This window comes from Bos javanicus, chromosome 11 (assembly GCF_032452875.1).
Source record: "Bos javanicus breed banteng chromosome 11, ARS-OSU_banteng_1.0, whole genome shotgun sequence".
In the NCBI taxonomy this organism is placed as follows: domain Eukaryota; kingdom Metazoa; phylum Chordata; class Mammalia; order Artiodactyla; family Bovidae; genus Bos; species Bos javanicus.
The window spans coordinates 92,295,172-92,313,512 of NC_083878.1; the positions used below are offsets into that span (position 1 = coordinate 92,295,172).

At 50.5% G+C, this 18,341-nt stretch overlaps 1 protein-coding gene and 1 long non-coding RNA gene across 12 annotated transcripts in view; both read left to right on the forward strand.

Moving 5' to 3' along the window:
- The window catches only part of DAB2IP (DAB2 interacting protein), a 213,760-nt gene that overhangs the window by 91,744 nt on the left and 103,675 nt on the right, over window positions 1–18,341 (forward strand). For 9 of the 11 annotated variants that reach the window (XM_061433411.1, XM_061433408.1, XM_061433403.1 and 6 more), the window contains one exon: window positions 10,262–10,365. In XM_061433411.1, coding sequence (XP_061289395.1) covers window positions 10,262–10,365 — 104 coding nt within the window. The other 2 variants (XM_061433414.1, XM_061433416.1) reach the window with 2 other exon arrangements.
- LOC133257494 (uncharacterized) lies at window positions 10,487–17,274 on the forward strand. The gene is made up of 2 exons (XR_009739581.1): window positions 10,487–13,369; window positions 13,657–17,274. It is a non-coding gene; the product is annotated as an uncharacterized LOC133257494 (long non-coding RNA).

Sequence of the window (18,341 nt, forward strand, 5' to 3'; positions counted from 1 at the left end):
TCCAGTGAGTCAGTTCTTCGCATCAGGTGGCCAAAGTATTGGAGTTTCAGCTTGAGCATCAGTCCTTCCAATGAATATTCAGGACTGATTTCCTTTAGGAGTGACTGGTTGGATCTCCTTGCAGTCCAAGGGACTCTCAAGCGTCTTCTCCAGCACCACAGTTCAAAAGCATCAATTCTTTGGCGCTCAGCTTTCTTTATAGTCCAAGTCTCACGTCCATACATGACCACTGGAAAAACCATAGCTTTGATTAGACAGACCTTTGTTGGCAAAGTTACGTCTCTGCTTTTTAATATACTGTCTAGGTTGGTCATAGCTTTTCTTTCAGGGAGCAAGCATCTTTTAATTTCATGGCTTGGGGAACTTCATTTCCTCACCCATGAGTTTTTTTCTAAATCTATTTTTTGGACTTTCCTGATCCACTTTCTCTACCTGGTCATTTGGGCTACTATTGATTTTGATGTCATTTGTCTTGTTTTCTGATTTTTTTTTCTTACTTCTTTTCCTTTATTCTCTTCAGATGTGTTCAGAGGGTATAGTTTGTAGTGAATCATTATACTATCTTTTTCAATTTTAATTTAATATTAAGTTTTGGAAGGCTGAATAATTCTTCATTTGGTAAATGATATTGCTGTAGCCCATCTTATTCTCCAAAGAAAATCGCTGACCAAGTTTTATGATACTGTTTACGATATTTTTCTATGTAAGTTCACACGCATACAAACAGTAAAACAGCATATTAGTTTCATCACGTAGATGGCAAATGTATTTCAGTCTAAAGAGTCCATGGTAAACCTTTGCAGTGGTGTTTACATTCTGTGCCTCTCGCCTCCAGATTGCTGACCACTCTCTCTACTCAGGTGACACTGGATATGAACACATTTCAGTAGTTAGTTTCTCGGATGGAAAATCTCAATTGTTTAGACAGATATGATTCCATGTATTTCAAGTAGGCTATTTATTAACTTTTTATTTTGAAAATTTTTCCGACGTATAGGCAGTTGCAGAACTGGAACAGAGAGGCACACTTTTACCCGGTTCCCCCTGATAGTTACATCTCTTGTAAATGACACATGCCCTCCAGCTGAAGACCCGCCAGGAACACACCTCCGGCCGCACAAGGTTTATTATTTATTGGGCTTATTATTTATTGCAGTGACAGAGCACACATGCTGTGGGGAACCACAAGGCCTCTCAATCCGATTGTGGTAGAGAGAAACCACTCTAAGATTTGGGCTTTGATTGGGTGAGTTGGGGGGCGTCTAAAGGAAGTGGGGTTCACTCTCGACTGGATGCTCTCAGAAAGAAGGGGCAAATCTGATCTTATCTTCTCAGATCTTATCTCCAAGGAGAGGAAGCAGCACTGAGATAAATCTGTCCTGGGTAAAGAAGCAGCAGACACTCGTTTTCACCAGGGTGGAGGGATATTTAGCGTTTTGGGTGGCACGGTGACCAGGCTTTTGACAGTTGCTTAGACAACATGATCAAGTGGTCTCGTTTTGCCTCATTTTATCGTGGTAGGCTTGTCTGAGGTTGGTATCCTGTGAGGTTGTTTATATTCAGAAGGAGGGTAACATGACAGAGCTGTGAATGCCAGGTCAGCTTCTGAATGTCAGTGCCCGCTTCGCTTCTTTCTCTTTCATCTTTTGTGTGCAGTGGTGCTGTGCGTGTGTCTAACTCTGTACCATTTTAGCATATGCTGATTTGTGCAGTCACCTTTGCAGTCAAGACACAAGTTAGAGCCACCTACCTGCCCCCTAGCATCCCTCACCCCTGGAGGGGTAAGGGATGGAAGGGATGGACAACCACCATCTGTTTTGCATCTGTGTGACTTTACCGCTCTGAGAATGCCATATATATAAGATCCTGCATCATGTGACCTTTTAAAAAAATTATTTTTTAAATTGAAGGATTACAGAATTTTGTTGTTTTCTGTCAAACCTCAACATGAATCACCCATAGGTATACATATATCCCCGATCATGTGACCTTTGGAGGCTGGCTTTTTCGGCCGTTTTCAGCAAGCGCGATGCCTTGGAGATCCATCCAAGTTGTTGTGCATTTCAGTAGTGCTGAGTAGTACTTTCTTTGCTGAGTAATATTCTGTGTCATGTGTATGAGTTTCCCATTGCAGCCATAACAGGTTAAAACTTGTTATAACAGCTTAAACAACACAGATTTGTCATCTCACAGTTCTGTAGGTCAGAAGTCTGGCATGAGCCTCGAAGGACTAAAATCAGGTATTAGCAGGCTGTGTTGCTTTCTGAAGGCTCCATTGCATTGCCCATTCCTTGTTGGCGGAAGTCAGTTTCCTGTGGTTGTAGGACTGGGGTTCCTGTTTTCTTGCCGGCTGTCAGCCGAGAGATGTTCCCAGTTTCTACACAGAGGTTCCCATGTTTCTTGGCTCATGACTCACTTCTTCCATTATTCCTCTTGGGTTTCGGATCATTCCTGTCTCTTATTTCATCATCGAATCCCTCAGACCCATCCTTCTGCCTTCCTCTTCCATATTTAAGATTATCCCTTTGTGGATAATCCAGTATGCATGCCCATCTCCAAGTCCTTAACCTTAATCACATATGCAGAGTTCCTTTTGCGATATCAAGTAACGTATTCACGGGGGACTTTGGGGGGAACATGATTCTGCTTCACACATAGTGGATGTACCGCAGTTTAACCATTCACCTATTGAAACACGTTTTATTTCCAATTTTAGGCTATTAAGCTGTTGTGAACATTCTTGTAGAAAAAAAAAGCATGAATGGATTGTACTCTGTTTGCTGTTGCAATTTACTCTTTTCACTCAACCTCATGTTTCTGAGCATGATTCATGCTGATCTTACAGAGCTGGGTCCCTTGTAGGGGTTCATTGTGTTCCACGTGGACATTGTCCCTTGGAGTCCTATCCCTCTTCCACTGAATGACTGCAGTCATCCACTGGGGCACCCACTCCCCTGTTGGTGGACATTTAGGTTGCTTCCCACATTCTGCTACTACAAACAGTGCTGTAGTAGACATCTCTGTGCAGATCTCCTTGTGCAAGGCTGAAGCATTTTTCTAGACCGTATATGTAGGAGTGGAATTTCTGGTCCCAGAGTATATATGTATGTGTCAGTTTCAACCAGCTCTTTTCTAATTGTTCTCAAATTCTTTTCCTTCTACCAGCAGGGATGAAAGCATTCCTTACAACCCTGTCGACATTTGGGGTCATGGTTCTTGTTCCTTTTTTGCGTCTCCGAAAGCTGTGAAATGGCATCTGGGTGTGTTAATTTGCATTTTCCCGATCACTGTTGAGGTCCAGCACACACACACCCCCACCTCACACCTCCTCTTTTTAACATGCTGACTTCTTTTCTCTCACTGCAGGTGTTAGAGGTTGCTGCCTCAACCTGTTTTTAAACATTAAGGTCTGGGCAACCCAACAACTGAAATTTGGTGTCTTGTCTGAAATTACAGGATGTTCCTCAGGCCTCCGTGTCTCCATGGGAACAAGTAACAGTCATCCTTCATGATTAGGAGGTATCCATGGCAACCAAGCCAGCAGCATTTGAATGAAACCAATTTTATTTATTTATTTATTTTTTTGCAAACACATGAAGGTTAAAATGTGTTTCTCCAACTGTGGCTTCCAAGAGTAGGGAGGCAGCCTGGTCTGCCTGATGAAATAGACTCTTTTGACCTCCTAGTGGAAAAGGGATGCAGGATCAGCTGGTCTTGTGACCTAATTTTGTAGACCGGGAGTCCGAGAGGTCATGTGGAGGTCATACAGTGAGTCTGAGCCAAGGGGAAAAGCTTGAATCAGTTCTCTGAGGTTTGGAGGGGGGCAGTGTGGAACTAGGCAGTAGATCAGTTCTCCCTTCCTGGGGTCTGTCCCTGAGGATGTTAGCAAACTTACCCAATGTCTCCAACGTCCTGCTTGTACCAGCTATGTTATTTAGAGGTGGAGGGGCATGAGCCCAAGCCTCCTAGTGTCTGCTTCCTTAAATTAGAAAGGACTTGCTACTCAGTCAAAGGCCAAAGTCAGCTGTGATTTTAGAGGCAGAGTTAGAACTCAGAGGTCTGCTTTCTGCCTTCTTTGTTGGTGTAAAATAAAGAGCAGATTTTTTTTTCTTTTCCTTTCTTTCTTTCTTTTTTTTGGGGGTGGTGGTGGTAGGGAATAGAGGGACTCACTGCTCTAACTCCCTGGCCCACTGGTTTGATGATAAGTCATGAATTCAGGGATGGAAAGGGGCTAGCCTAGAGTCACACAGCAGAGTCAAGGTTAAATCCAGTCTCCTAGTCCTGGCCCCATGTTCCAGGCATCCTCAGCCTTTTCTGAGCCCCTAAGTGTAGGTTTGGGAGGGACAGTTCAGCATATACTCTTGCTTCTTACCTGCAGAAACTTTAGAGGAAGTCATTTTTGCCTCTCAGAACCTCAGTTTATTCATCTGGAAAATGAAGCTTCCCAAAGCTAAGTTGTTATGTGGGGATTATATTTGAATGGGTCTCAGTGGGGGCAGTATTGCCCATACTGCTGCTGCTACTGCTAAGTCACTTCAGTCGTGTCCGACTCTGTGCGACCCCATAGACGTCAGCCCACCAGGCTCCCCGTCCCTGGGATTCTCCAGGCAAGAACACTGGAGTGGGTTGCCATTTCCTTCTCCAGAGTATGGAAGTGAAAAGTGAAAGTGAAGTCACTCAGTCATGTCCAACTCTTAGCGACCCCATGGACTGCAGCCTACCAGGCTCCTCCGCCCATGGGATTTTCCAGGCAAGAGTACTGGAGTGGGTTGCCATTGCCTTCTCCAAGTATTGTCCATAAGTGAACAAAAAAATGGATTCTTGGAAGGGGATGTGAAAAAATCTCACTCTTTTTCTGTATAAAGTCTAATATGCATGTAGGCATTATATGTATATAAAAAAGAAGCAAGAGAATTCCAAAAAAACATCTGCCTCATAGACTGCGCTAAATCCTTTGACTGTGTGCATCACAACAAACTGTGGAAAATTCTTAAAGAGATGGAAATACCAGACCACCTGACCTGCCTCCTGAGAAACCTGTTTGCAAGTCATGAAGCAACAGTTAGAACCGGACGTGGAACAACAGACTGTGCAGAGGACATCATGCGAAATGCCGGGCTGGATGAAGCATCAAGATAGCTGGGAGAAAATATCAATAACCTCAGATATGCAGATGACACCACCCTTGTGGCTGAAAGCAAATAACTAAAGAGCCCTTGATGAAAGTGAAAGAAGAAAGTAAAAAAGTTGGCTTAAAACTCATTGTTCAAAAACTAAGATCATGGCACCTGATCCCATCACTTCATGGCAAATAGATGGGGAGACAATGGAAACAGTGACAGACTCTCTATTTTCCTGAGCTCCAAAATCACTGCAGAGGTGACTGCAGCCATGAAATTAAAAGACACTTAATCCTTGGAAGAAAAGCTATGACAAACCTGGATAGCATATTAGAAAGCAGAGACATTTTTTGGTCAACAAAGGTCCATCTAGTCAAAGCTATAGTTTTTCCAGTAGTCATGTATGGATGTGAGAGTTGGACCATAAAGAAGGCTGAGTACTGATGAATTGAAGCTTTTCAACTGTGGTATTGGAAAAAACTCTTGAGAGTTCCTTGGACTGCAAGGGGATCCAACCAGTCCATCCTAAAGGAAATCAGTCCTGAATATTCATTGGAAGGACTGATGCTCAAGCTGAAGCCCCACTCCTTTGGCCCCCTGATGTGAAGAGCTGACTCATTGGAAAAGGAAGACCCTGATGCTGGGAAAGATTGAAGGCAGGAGGAGAATGGGATGACAGAGGATGAGATGATTGGATGGCATCACCCTCTCAATGGACGTGAGTTTGAACAAGCTTTGGGAGATGGTGAAAAACAGGGACGCCTGGCATGCTGCAGTCCATGGAGTCGCAGAGAGTCAGACATGACTGAGAGACTGAACAACAATACATGTAGGACAAAAAGATACTTTTACTGTATATCTATGGTGTTAGAATTTTGTTGAGGGAGAAACTCGGAAGTTAAAAAGACTCCTTAGAGGGAGTCTTAATGAATAAAAGGTAAAGAAACACTGGTCTGTGCCCCTACAATCCATGTGGTTATTTTTACTAACTTTGTGTTTGGAGCTTGTGTTGGCTGCTGGCTCAGAGTGGAGTGCCGTTTGGAGTGTCAGGTCAGGAGAGAGCGTGGCCTGACCCAGACACTGCCCCTGTGGTTCAATGTGATCTTTGGGCACATCACAGTTTCCCATCTGTGTGTAAAGGCGTCCCACCAGGTCCATGGGTGGGGTCTGCTTCTCAGGCAGCTGAGATCCCGCCTGGTGGATCCATGGGTGTCCAGCAGGAAGCAGATGGTGCTTATACTAGGATGATTTGAGGTGTGGGTGGGTGTGGGGAACCATGGAGAGGAATGCAGGACCCCAGAGCTAGTAGCAGCTGGGGCTGGAAGGAGGGGAGGAGAGCGTGGTTACTGAGAGGTGAGAACCCAGGAGACCGGGTCATCCTGATGGTAGTCTGGACCTTCGGTGGTGGGAGGTAGCCAGTCCAGGTGATCCCCCTCCCTCCCCTGATCTTCCACCAGGGCTCCCCACTGGCCAATCCCCATGGTAGCCAGGGGCTTCCCTGCTGGTTCAGCAGGCAAATAATCTGCCTGCAACGCAGGAAATGAAGGAGACTTGGGTTCAATCCCTGGGTCAGGAAGATCCCCTGGAGGAAGGCATAGCAACCCACTCCAGTATTCTTGCCTGGAGAATTCCATGGACAGAGAAGCCTGAAGAATTCCATGGACAGAGGAGCCTGGAGAATTCCATGGACAGAGGAGCCTGGAGAATTCCATGGACAGAGGAGCCTGGAGGGCTATAGTCCATGAGGTTGCAAAGAGTCAGACACGACTGAAGTGACCGAGCATGCACACGTGCGTGGAAGCCAGAGGGCCCAGACTTGGGTTGGTGTGGTCTGCATGGGTCGGGGATCTGCATGGGTCAGCCCCCTGGAGCAGAAGGTGGGGTGAAAGATGCAGAATGGAACTGGGGCCAAGCAGAAGCTGCCCAGAAAGGTACCCATGTTCCTTGTCCTCTGGAGTGCAGGAGAGGGTGTGGACGCCTGCCCTGTCCTGCCCTGCAGCCATCTCTCCATGCTGGGTTTCTACCTTCTGATGCAGATGGGGTACAGCCTGGGCTTTGTTTGCTTAGCTTTGGGTTTATTGGAGCAAAAATCAATTTGAATTGTGCAGTGCCAAACTGGAAGTGGTTAGAAATGCTCCCAAAGCATCTGAATTGAAGTTTATGGCTACTTTGGGAGCACCCATGAGGGTATTTGCTGTCTGTTTACTGTGTTAGGAGCTAGTGGGTAAGTTCCCTTCCTCTGGTCTCAGCTTCTTCCTCTGTAAAATGGGTGGTTGGACCAAGCAACCTCTGGGCACCTCCTAGCTCAGACCCAGCAGGCAAGGGTGGTGTTCTGCAGAGGTTGTGGGGATATCAGGCTTGATCTTGGAGGAGAGGCAGCCTCGCCAGGTTCTTTGAGTCCCGCCAGTGCCTTCTGAGGGCTCACCTGCCTGGGAAGGAGCAGTGAAGCCGTGGTCAGGCGTATGTGTGTGTGTGTCAGGGAGAGAGGACACATCCCCAAAGGCTTCTGAAGGCCGAGGGCAGTGCCTCACATATGGATTGGACACCATGGTTAGTCTGGGAGGACCCCCGGGCAGAGGTGACGGGAGGCACTAGGGATGAGGGGAGAGATGAAGGCAGACAGTGCGGGGGCACAGCAAGAGATTTCTTGGGGAAATCTATGGAGAGAGAGGGTCTTTCCTAGATTGTGATTAGCATAAATGGGGTAGGGGCGGAGATGAGTGAGGAAGGGAGGTTCTAAGTAGGACGCACCATGAGGGAAGCAGAAAGGCCCTAAATCATGGCAGCCAATGGGCCGGAGTGGAAGCCTCTCTAGCAGAGGGGGCCCCAGGCCTGCCTGTTGGGCAGCGGGGCCTGAACCCCTCCCCGTGGGTGGCCCACTTCCTCCATTTCCAAAATGGCTTGCCAGGCTTGCCCACCGGCCAGGGCTCAGCACACCGCCCTACTGTGTGTGGCTCAGCTCTGTCCTTCCACACCTCTGAGGGCTCCTGTCCAAGCCGGCTGCACGAGAGACTGGGCTGGAAGGTGTAGCACGGCCCCTGGCAGCCCGATCTGCCTTGTGGAAAAGCCTGCCCCTCGTCTGTCCTGTGTGTGTGCACGTCCACACGAGCACGTGTACTGGGAACGGGCCTGAGCGGGTACGCGTTGCAGTGTCTACGTGGATGCGAACGTGTATGTGTGTGTTTACTGGGTGTGCGCCTCTGCACCCGGTGTGTTCCCAGGGACCAGGGAAATCTCCGCCCTGTCCTTTTTCTTCTCAGTCAACAGGCCTTTCCCAGGCACTCCCCACGCACCAGACTCCAGGCAGGGTGCTGGGGGTGTGGGGATGCAGCCAGCTTAGGCGTGGGCATCAGGAGTTCCACCAGCAAGCAGAGGACACACACACACACACACGAGTTCCACTAGCAAGCAGAAGACACGCATACACACACACACACACACACACACACGAGTTTCACCAGCAAGCAGAAGACACGCGTACACACACACACACACACACACACACACACGAGTTTCACCAACAAGCAGAGGAGACACACACACACAGGAATTCCACCAGCAAGCAGAGGAAACACACACACATACACAAAGGAGTTTCACCAGCAAGCAGAGGACACACACACACATACACGCTGTGTGCAAAGTGACAGCAATGATAGGCTGCCCCAGCCTGGCTGTTGCTATAGGAGCCATAAGGGCTCCTATAAGAGCTAGGGGCGGAGGAGGTTATCGGGTTTCCTCCAGGGCTCACTGAACAGGACAGGCTGGGAGGAACAGGAAGGGGGCTTCTGTGGGGGCCACAGCTGGAACAGTGGAACAGAGATGGCCAGTGCCAAGCACGGCTGGGGAACTGGGGCGGGTGAAGTGGCCAGGTGGACTGACCTGGTTGTTGAAACAAGCATGCTGAGGCTGAGGCTCCAAGTGTTGAATGAGCTGTCACCGTTTAAAAATCAGAATATTTCATATTAAAGTAAAAAACCAGATTCCCACATCCTCTTGAATCTTGGGAAGCTTTGGCTGCACTGAGCCCCCCCGTTGCTATGTCAAAATCACCAGCTGGAGCTGAGCAGCTGGCCGCTACCCTTGACCTTGCTGCCTGCCTGGCCCTCGCACTCCTCTCAAGTTTTAAAGCCTCAAGAAGAGAAGGTCCCTATTGGAAGCCAGAGATCAGAGTCTCGTGTTTGAAGGAACTACTTGTATACCTCCAGCAACAGGGAGCTCATTATCACATATCACAAGATGTGTGTCTTGAAGTGGGAGTTTTAGGAGATCTTTTCTTTTTTTTAAATCATAGTACATACATAGGAAAGATATACATGACATTTGCCATTTTAGTCATTTTTCAGTGTACAGCTCAGTGGTTTTAAGTATGTTTTCAACATCATGCCACCATCACCATAGTCCATTTCTAAATGTTCCCCATTACTCCAAAGAGAAACTGTGCCATGAAGCAACAAATCCCTGTGCCCCCTCACCCCCAGCCCCTGGAAACCTCTAATCTACTTTCCTTCTCTAAGAATGTGCCTATTTGGGGTATTTTATACAAGTGGAATTTCACAATATTTGTCCCTCTGTGTCTGGTTTGTGTCAGTCAGCTTGTTTTCAAGGTTCATCTAGGTTGCAACATGGATCGGAAGTTTCGCACTTTTAGTAGTGGAATTACCTTCCATCCACACTGTGTTTATCCTTTCATCTGTTGAGGGCCCCTTGGGTTTCTACCTTTTTGGCTATTGTGAATAATGCTGCTCTGGACATTTGCATACAGTGTTTGTCTATGTTCCTGTTTTCAGTTCTTTGGGGTATATACCGAGGAGTGAAATTGCTGGATCATGTAGTCATTCTGTCTTTAACGTGTTGGGGAACCGCTAAACTGTTTTCCACAGTGGCTGGACCATTTTATGGGGACCAGGGGTGTGTTGTCCCAGCCTGGTCGGGAATGACAGGAGGGCCTGACTTGTTCAGTCGCTAAGTCCTGTCCGACGCTTTGCAACCCCATGGACTGTAGACCGCTGGGCTCCTCCGTCCTCCACCATCTCCCACAGTTTGCTTAAATTCATGTCCATTGAGTGGGTGATGCGACCAACTGGGTGGCCTCCGTTGTCCGTGCTTAACCACCCCTCTCTCTCTCTCTCTGTTGGCAGAGTCGCCCCAAGAAAGGCCGGGCTCCCGGCGCAGCCTGCCTGGCAGCCTCTCGGAGAAGAGCCCCAGCATGGAGCCCTCGGCCGCCACGCCGTTCCGGGTCACGGTAACTATCCCTGCGTCACCATCGCCACCTGGCCCGGGGGCTGCTCTGCGACCCCGCGGCCCCCCTTCCTGGAGCCTCACGGACCTGGGAGAGCATCCAGCCTCCCTTGCTCTAGGTATCCGTTCACTCAGCTGCTCCCCTCTCTGTGGCTCAACCCCACCCCCCGGAGGCCACATGGGGGGCCTGTCCTCTAGGGAGGGGGCAGGCGGAGGACTGAAAAGCCCTGCAGGCTGCTGGACCCAGAGCCGAGCTGTTGTGGGATGAGAAAGGCTAACGTTAGGTCGGATAAGTGCACCCTGATGCATGCGTGCACACAGCACGCTTCCTTACGATGTATCCTTTTTGTTTTCACATTTTAAAATCTCTCATATAACAGCCTGTGGTGTGTCATAATTTAATTGCTATTTTTTTCTTTCTTGCTGGTGCATAAAACCATGCTGTACCTTACAATCGATGATGATTCAGAATCAACAGAGAATAGTATATATACAGCTTAGCTATTGATTATGGTAGTCCTACCAGTCCACTCTTTTCTTTCAAACCTGAAGGACTTTATGGAAACAGAACCCAGTGACCCTCCATGTCCCCTGCGTCCCAGCCATCCTTCCACACGCCTGCAGTTTTATGTCCTTTTACTGCCCTGTTTCAGCACGTTACCTTGTGCCCCTCTGCCCATGTGCCAGCCGCTGGAGAAGTAGACAAGTTCTCTTCCCCAGGGAGCTCAGTCTATAGGGGAGATGGATGTTTGATTCATTTGTTCATCCATCCATTCATTCATTCAACCATCCTGACGGCATGCTTGCTGTGTGCCAGGTACCGTTCTTGACACTGGGGTCAAGTGAGAGGAGCTGGCCGAGACAGCGGCAGGTGGATAAAGCCCTTGACCTTATGAGCTGACATTCTTGTGTTGGAGCTATGTGCTGTGAAAGAGAAAAGTAGACTGCTGTGAGAGAGAAAACTAGGAGGGTTTCCTTGAGGCGGTGTGGTTTTCAAGTTATACTTGAGCTGAAGTCCAAGGAATGAAGAGCCAGTCCTCTGGGGATCAGGGGAAAGGAGGTTTTGATGGAGGAAACAGAGAGGTCACAGGCCAGGCTGTCGCTGTATCGTGTGACATGGGGTTTAAGGTGAGGTGGGAGTGGATATCCCCTGGGAACTGATTTTTGAACTGACTCTTGAAGGGTCCTTGGAAATTGAGCAGGCAGGGACAGTGAGAGAAGGAGTTCCAGGTAGGGAGGACAGCAGTTGCAAAGGCATGGAGGCATGCTAGAAATTGACATGTTTATGCAACGGTGAAATGCTTGCTGGGACTGGAGTTGAGGGGTCCAGAGGTCAGGGTAGGAGGTGAGGCTGGGAAGCTGGATCAGGTCTGGGTCGAGTGCAGCCTCAAGTCCCCAGCTAAAGGGATGGGACTTTCCTCAGAGCCACCGATTCTTCCTCCTGTCTATGTGTCATAAAAACGCTCTCAAAATATTCTTGGATCCCTTCAAGATTTCCGTGCAATGGGCCGGGGTGGGGCCTGGATATCTGCATTTTTAATAGGCTCATATAAAAGGCAGTTCTGAGCCCCAGGCTCTGGGTCAGATCAGCCTCTGAGAAAGGATTCCAGATTACCTCCCTGGGTGACCAGGGCCCTTAGGAGATGGTGTCCAGCCGCGGGGAGGACAGGAGGCTGGCACCTGGGAGACTGATGGAATCAGCTGGAACAGGCTGAGACCTGCTTTCCCCAGACCCCCCCTGGGCCGTGGCCGCCAGGGCTGAGCCTTGGGGACGCCTTAGGGGATGATGACTAATCATCACGGCTCCCCTGCGCTATGTTCATCTCTTTTAATCCATGAGACAACCCTGAAGCTGATGCTTCAATCACCCCATTTTACAGATGAGAAAACTGAGGCTCAGAGAAGTGAAGTCCCTCACCCAGACTCCAAGTGCTCACAATGTTGGAGCCAAGATTTGGACCCGGGTCTCCCTGACCCCAGTGCACGCGCATGTACTCCTCTGGCTGGACTGGAACCAGAGCAGGAGTACCCTTCCTCCACACCCTTCCAGAACCCCCTCAGCATCACTTTTTAACCTGCTTCCCTTTCTTTTGCTGTTCTAATAGGTGTATCATCACACCTCGACGTTGCTGTAATTTGCAGCTCTTTAATTGCCAGCTAGGCTTGGCTTCTTTCCTGTCGTGGCATCTTCACTGTGTTTCCTGGTATGGAAAACTCCTGTGGCTCAGAGCCAGAGCCAGCGCCAGCCTTCTGAGCCACTGGGCCCCCAGACTCTTCATCCCGTGAGCTTAGGGTCTGCAGGATGGCAAGTGTGTTCTGCCGTCACTTTAGCCACTTCTCACAGCAACCCTGAGGGCAGGGACCATTAGTGTCTGCATGTCATGGATGAGGGGACTGAGGCTCAGAGAGGTGAAGTCATTTGTCGGGTGTCACAGCTGCTGTGTGACAGAGCCAGGCACGGATACCAGGACTGCCGGGCATATACTGTTTGTGTCCTTTCCAGGACCAGGGCATATGCGCCTTGGTCCTTTTCTGTGTGCAGCAGTTAAGGAAAGGGGCGTGAGTCGAGTTTCTATCCTGGGCTGGTGCTTGGAGCTGAGAGGGTTTGAAGAGGAAGCTTGGAGGTGGGGATCTGCGTTCAAATTCCAGCTCTTGCGTGACCCACGTGACCTCGTTAGTCGCTCATCCTTTCTGAGCCACGTGTCCTCGTCAGTAAAGTGTGGAATGACTGCTCTTTCTTGAAGGACTTGCCGGACCTTCATGTGTGCACGTCAGCCCAGGTCTGACCCATGGTAGGTGCCTAACCCCTGTGCGTGCGTGTGCGTGCATGTGTGTGTGTGTGTCACTTCAGTCATGTCTGACTCTTTGCAACCCCATGGACCACCAGGCTCCTCTGTCCATGGGATTCTCCAGGCAAGAATACTGGATTGAGTTGCCGTGCCCTCCTCCCAGGGATCTTCCTGACCTAGGGATAGAACCCATGTCTCTTGCATCTCCTGCATTGGCAGGTGGGTTCTTTACCACTAGTGCCAACTGGGAAGTCCATAGAAATGATGGTGGTGGTGGTTTAGTTGCTAAGCTGTGCCCAATTCTTTGCAACCCCATGTGACTATAGCCCATCAGGCTCCTCTGCCCATGGGATTTCCCAGGCAGGTATACTGAAGTGGGTTGCCGTTTCCTTCTCCAAGGGGTCTTCTTGACCTAGGGATAGTACCTGGGTCTCCTGCATTGCAGGTGGATTCTTTACTGATGAAGCCACCTACAAGCTGAACTATGTTTCCTCTTTTGGCTCCAGAACAGTGAAGATCTGCGGAGGACAGGGTGCCTTGGGGAAGGTCAGAGGTGCACCTGGCCTGGGCCTTAGAGACGGACTTGACACGACCCTGTGCAGGACCGGAAGCACACCCTCTCCCTGCAACCTGAACTCACCCCACCTGCTCGCACAGCCACATCCTTGTGCTCGATGACTGCTGCTCTGTGTAGCCCCCAAGGGAACCTGGGGAACATGGTTTTGCCTGGAGGAGGCAGGGGAGATGCCACAGGATGTACTTGAGTAACTGTCGTCTTCGCTGCCATTTCAAACCCGGGTGATGAGATGTCACCACCTCTCACAGCAGTGCCCTTTGGCAGTGATGCAGTTTAATGGTGAACCCATGTCGGGATCTATAGGCCTCATTCTATCTACCTCCTCTGTGCAAACTGAGGCCCGGGAGGGGCTGGACTTGACCTGGGCACCACTCACCTGGGAGCGCTCCTGAGTCTGGGCTGTTTGCACCCCACATGCTGGCCCTCACCCCTTTTGTGAGTCAGCCTAGGACCAAAGTCGCCCCACAGGGGATCAGGGACCCAGTGCTGTTCGCATGTCTGTCTCTTGGAGATCATGTGGCCCTGGGAGAGCCTCAGTTTACCCTTCTATAAAAGAGGGGGAGTGGATTTTGTAGTTTGGCCATACAAAAGGTGCTTAAACATTTTGATGTACTAAGGGAATGAGCCGTAACGTCAGCAGACCTGGGACCGAGTCTCATGCCAGCATTGTGACCTAGGCAAGATATGGAACCTTTCGCCTGCCTGGTACAACTCCCTTCTCCCTACAAGGGGAGTTGGGGGTGGGGGCGCCATTTCTCCAGGTCACCCAGTGCCAGCTGGCCGTCCAGTCAGGACCCTGAGAGCTCTGTGGGGCCTTGGATGAGGGCAGGATGGGGAAGGAGCTGGGAACAGGGGACCAAATGGACCTCCTGCCCATCACTGGCCTCCAATTCTTGGGCTCCAAAGAGATCGAGAAGGAAACCCACTCAGTATCCTTGTCTGGAAAATCTCATGGACAGTGGAGCCTGGTGGGCTGCAGTCCATGGGGTCACAAAGAGTCGGCCACGACTGAGCGACTAACACTAAAGAGATGGTGAGGCTGAGTTCAAGCGCCGCTGTGTCTTCTCAGCAGCGAATCCTGGAAACGAGAGAGGGTCAGAGGCAGGGACAGCAGGCAGGTAGCAAACTGGGATCTGCATAAGCTGTTGGGTTGGGTCCAGGGGCTCTGTGTGGACCTACTCCTCACCCCGAAGCCCCAGGACCCTCAGCAGCAGCAGCAGGCTGTCCCCGCTCACTGGCCACCCCATGTGTGAGGAATTCATGGTGTGATTGGAGGGTAAGGAGATGAGGACTGCTACTGGTCTCCCCATGTGTCCCTTCAGCCCACCACCCTGGGCAGACCTCACCTCCCCCTGGTGTGGGCTGGGTCCTTCCTCCCTCCTTCCTCTGCCCCCATCTCTCCCACCGACCTTGAGGAGAGCTGGCAGGGCCTGGGTGTGGGAGGTGGCAGAGGCGCTGGGAAACTTGACAGCCAATTGATTCCTCCTCGGGAAGTTGAAAGTGAAGAGTCGTGTTTGAAGGTTTAGCTGAAATTAGGTCTCAGGGCTATTTTTTGCGAGTTGGAGGAGAAGTGTCAGGGAGGGGAAGGCCCAGGGGGCTGGCGGAAGCTGCAGATAAACTCAGTACCGGTTGATTGCAGATGCTTCGAGATGCGGGTCTTGGTTCCTTTCAACCACCCACTTTTACTGGATGCTCAAGTGTGTGCACCCTACGTGGTCCTGAAGCCGTGATGCTGGTGTGCCTGGGATGCTGTGAGAACCCAGAACAAGGGGCAGTTACCTCTTGTGGGCGAGGGTGGGGAAGAATTTCTCAAGGAGGGATCTTTGGGGCTGGGCTTTGAGGGATCTATAGGAGTTTGTCGGGAGCAAAAGGAGAAGAGTATTCCAGTTAGAGTGAGATCTAACTAAATAGGAACAAGCCAAAGGCTCTGTGTGATCAGATGATGTTGAATGAGTTGCAAATATGATGGAGAGGAGCCAGGAGAGAAAAGTGAGTGGGTAAGGGCTTTGGACTTTTCCCTACAAGACACAAGAGACAGAGGGGATGATGAGTGAGAGTGGATAGGGCAGGAGATCTCTGGGATGTGGATCTGAGGTTTCCTCACCTGCTCACCCCTCTTACCAAGGTTTCTCCAAACCATCCCCACATTTCAGCTGTCTTTCTTTCTCATATACAGAGAAACAGGTACAGGACCACAAACATGCAGGATTGTGCGTGACCCCCCTTAACACCATGGTGGAAAGGCTGTTGGAAATTATCTGATCCAACCCTTCCTTCTACAGAGCAGGGTCTGAGGCCCAGAGAGGGGAGGGTCCTTTCCTAAAGTCACACAGCAAGTCTGGAGCCGGGCGTGGGATGGAGCCCGGGTGTCTCTATTCCCCTGTCCTGTGTTCCTCCTGCCTTGCTCCCTCCTGCCCTCTCTTCCCTGCAGCCAGGCCCTTCCCCCGCCCCCGTCAGGTTTCCTGGGAGGAGGGGGCTGAAGGGAATGAACTTTGTGCATCTGACTACCCGTCTGACTACCCTTGGAGGCCCCCAAGGGCTCATCAGCACAGCACCTCCTCCTGGTCTGCCCGTCTGCCCCATTAGTGCCCTTTGTTGGCTAAGGCAACTCCCGTGGACAGAAAAGCTGGTCAAACCCCCAGATCACAGGGGCCAGCTCTGTCCCTGCACAGATGGGGCAACTGAGACCCAGAGAAAGTAGGTTTGCCTGGAATACCTGCTGGGCCTCTCTCCATCACTCCAGGCTGAAGCATATTTACACGGGACATGTCTGTCTGTGTCTGCGGCCCCCAGACTGGTGGAGGGATGTCAGCTACAAAGCATGGCTGGCAGATAGGAGTGCTGGACCCCGGATTGGGTGCCCCAGCACCTCGTGGTACCAGAAATTTGCCTGTGAGTCTGATGTCCCTTGCTTTCTTGAGCCACGTGAGCTGGTGAGCTGGAGTCTTCTAACCCAGTGTCTGGCCATTGTTCTGCAGATGAGAGGGTTGGTGGAGAGAGCAGGCCCCATATCCTCAACCCTCCTCCTCCCATGTCTTTCATGGAGCCTAATTGTTATTAAACTGTTTAAACCCCAAAGGCAAATTACTATCATTTTGGTCTGTGTCCGTTTGGTCCGTGTCTGCCTTCCTACAGGAGGAATGCAGGAGATGGGAACATCATCAAAGACAGCCCAGGGTAGCCAGGGCTGGCCAGGACAGTCTGCAGGGTGGGAGTATGGGGTCAGGGGCTGTTTGAAGCTTTCTGAATCAAGGCCAGGCCAGCATCTGAGGCCTGGGACTATGGGCAGGCTGTGGTATTTGGTAGGGTTGGGAGGCTGCCTGCCCCATTAATAAACAAGAAGGCGGTTTCATCAGATCCATTTTACAGATCTGGAAAGTAAGTCTCAGGAAGAAGGGACTGGCCCAGGGTCCGCCAGCCCATGAGTGGTAGAGGTGGGAGTCAAGCTCTGGTCTGCGAGTCCTATTGTGGGTATGCACTAACTTACTTTCCTCCCTCCCTTCGCTGCCTTCCTTTTTTCTTTCTTTTAATAAATTTTTAACCAGCACCAACTATGTTTCAGGACTTCCCTGGTGGCTCAGATGGTAGAATCTGCCTGCAATGCAGGAGACGGGGTTTGATCCCTGGGTTGGGAAGATCCCCTGGAGAAGGGAATAGCAACCCACTCCATGGAGAACTCCATGGACAGAGGAGCCTGGTGGGCTATAGTCCACAGGGTCGCAAAGAGTCAGACACAACTTAGCAACTAACACTTTCAACTATGTTTCAGGGCCTGTGTGGGGCATTGACACACGCAGGAGTAAAAGGTAGTTTCTCCCTGCAGACATACAGGGTTTGCTTGCCTAACAGGCAGGGTTAACTGGGGCTTCATGAAGTCATTTCTGGGCAGGTGAGGAGAAAGGACTGGCAGCCAGGACGGCCCCTCTGAAGGCTGAGAGATGGGAAATACTTGAGCAAGTGATAGTGGGAACAGGGAACAATGTGAGGGGCTAAAGTGTGAGGGTGTGGCTGGAAAACAAGGATCAGCAGATCTATTGCAGCTCACAGAGCTAACAGGATGGGAGGCCATATTAATAGGAGTATGGAGTCCCCAGAGAGGGAGGTGAGGGTGGGCCAGAACTGGCCAGAGCAGATCTGGATGGAATGCTTGTGTCCTTCAGAGCAGCATACCTGACTCGACTGAGAGAGTCTGGAGCCCCTGGTCTCTGCCCACTCTCCCCTTCCAGAGAGTCTGGAGTCCTGGCAGAACAGCAGTTCTGAGGGCCAGGGATTCCTGTGCCAGTTTACAGACAAAAAAAGAGAGGCTCAGAGTTGGAGACCTGGCCTGAGCGATCGCACAGAGGGAAGCCGTGGGGCTAAGATTCAAATCCTACCCCTCCCAAGTAGACCTATGGGAAGAGTCAGTACTATGTCCCTAGGACGGAGGTAGGGGGTGTGGGGGTTCCTGGTGAACAGAGGGAGAAAGATGCCCCCCAATAGCATCAGAGACCAGGACTGAAGTGGGGGATAGAGGATGGGGAGCAAGCAAGCTGCTTTTCTCATCCCTGCCCTCAGCATCTGAGCTTAGAATGCCCTTGCAGGGGTCCCTGAGGGCAGGGCTGGAAGGAAGAACTC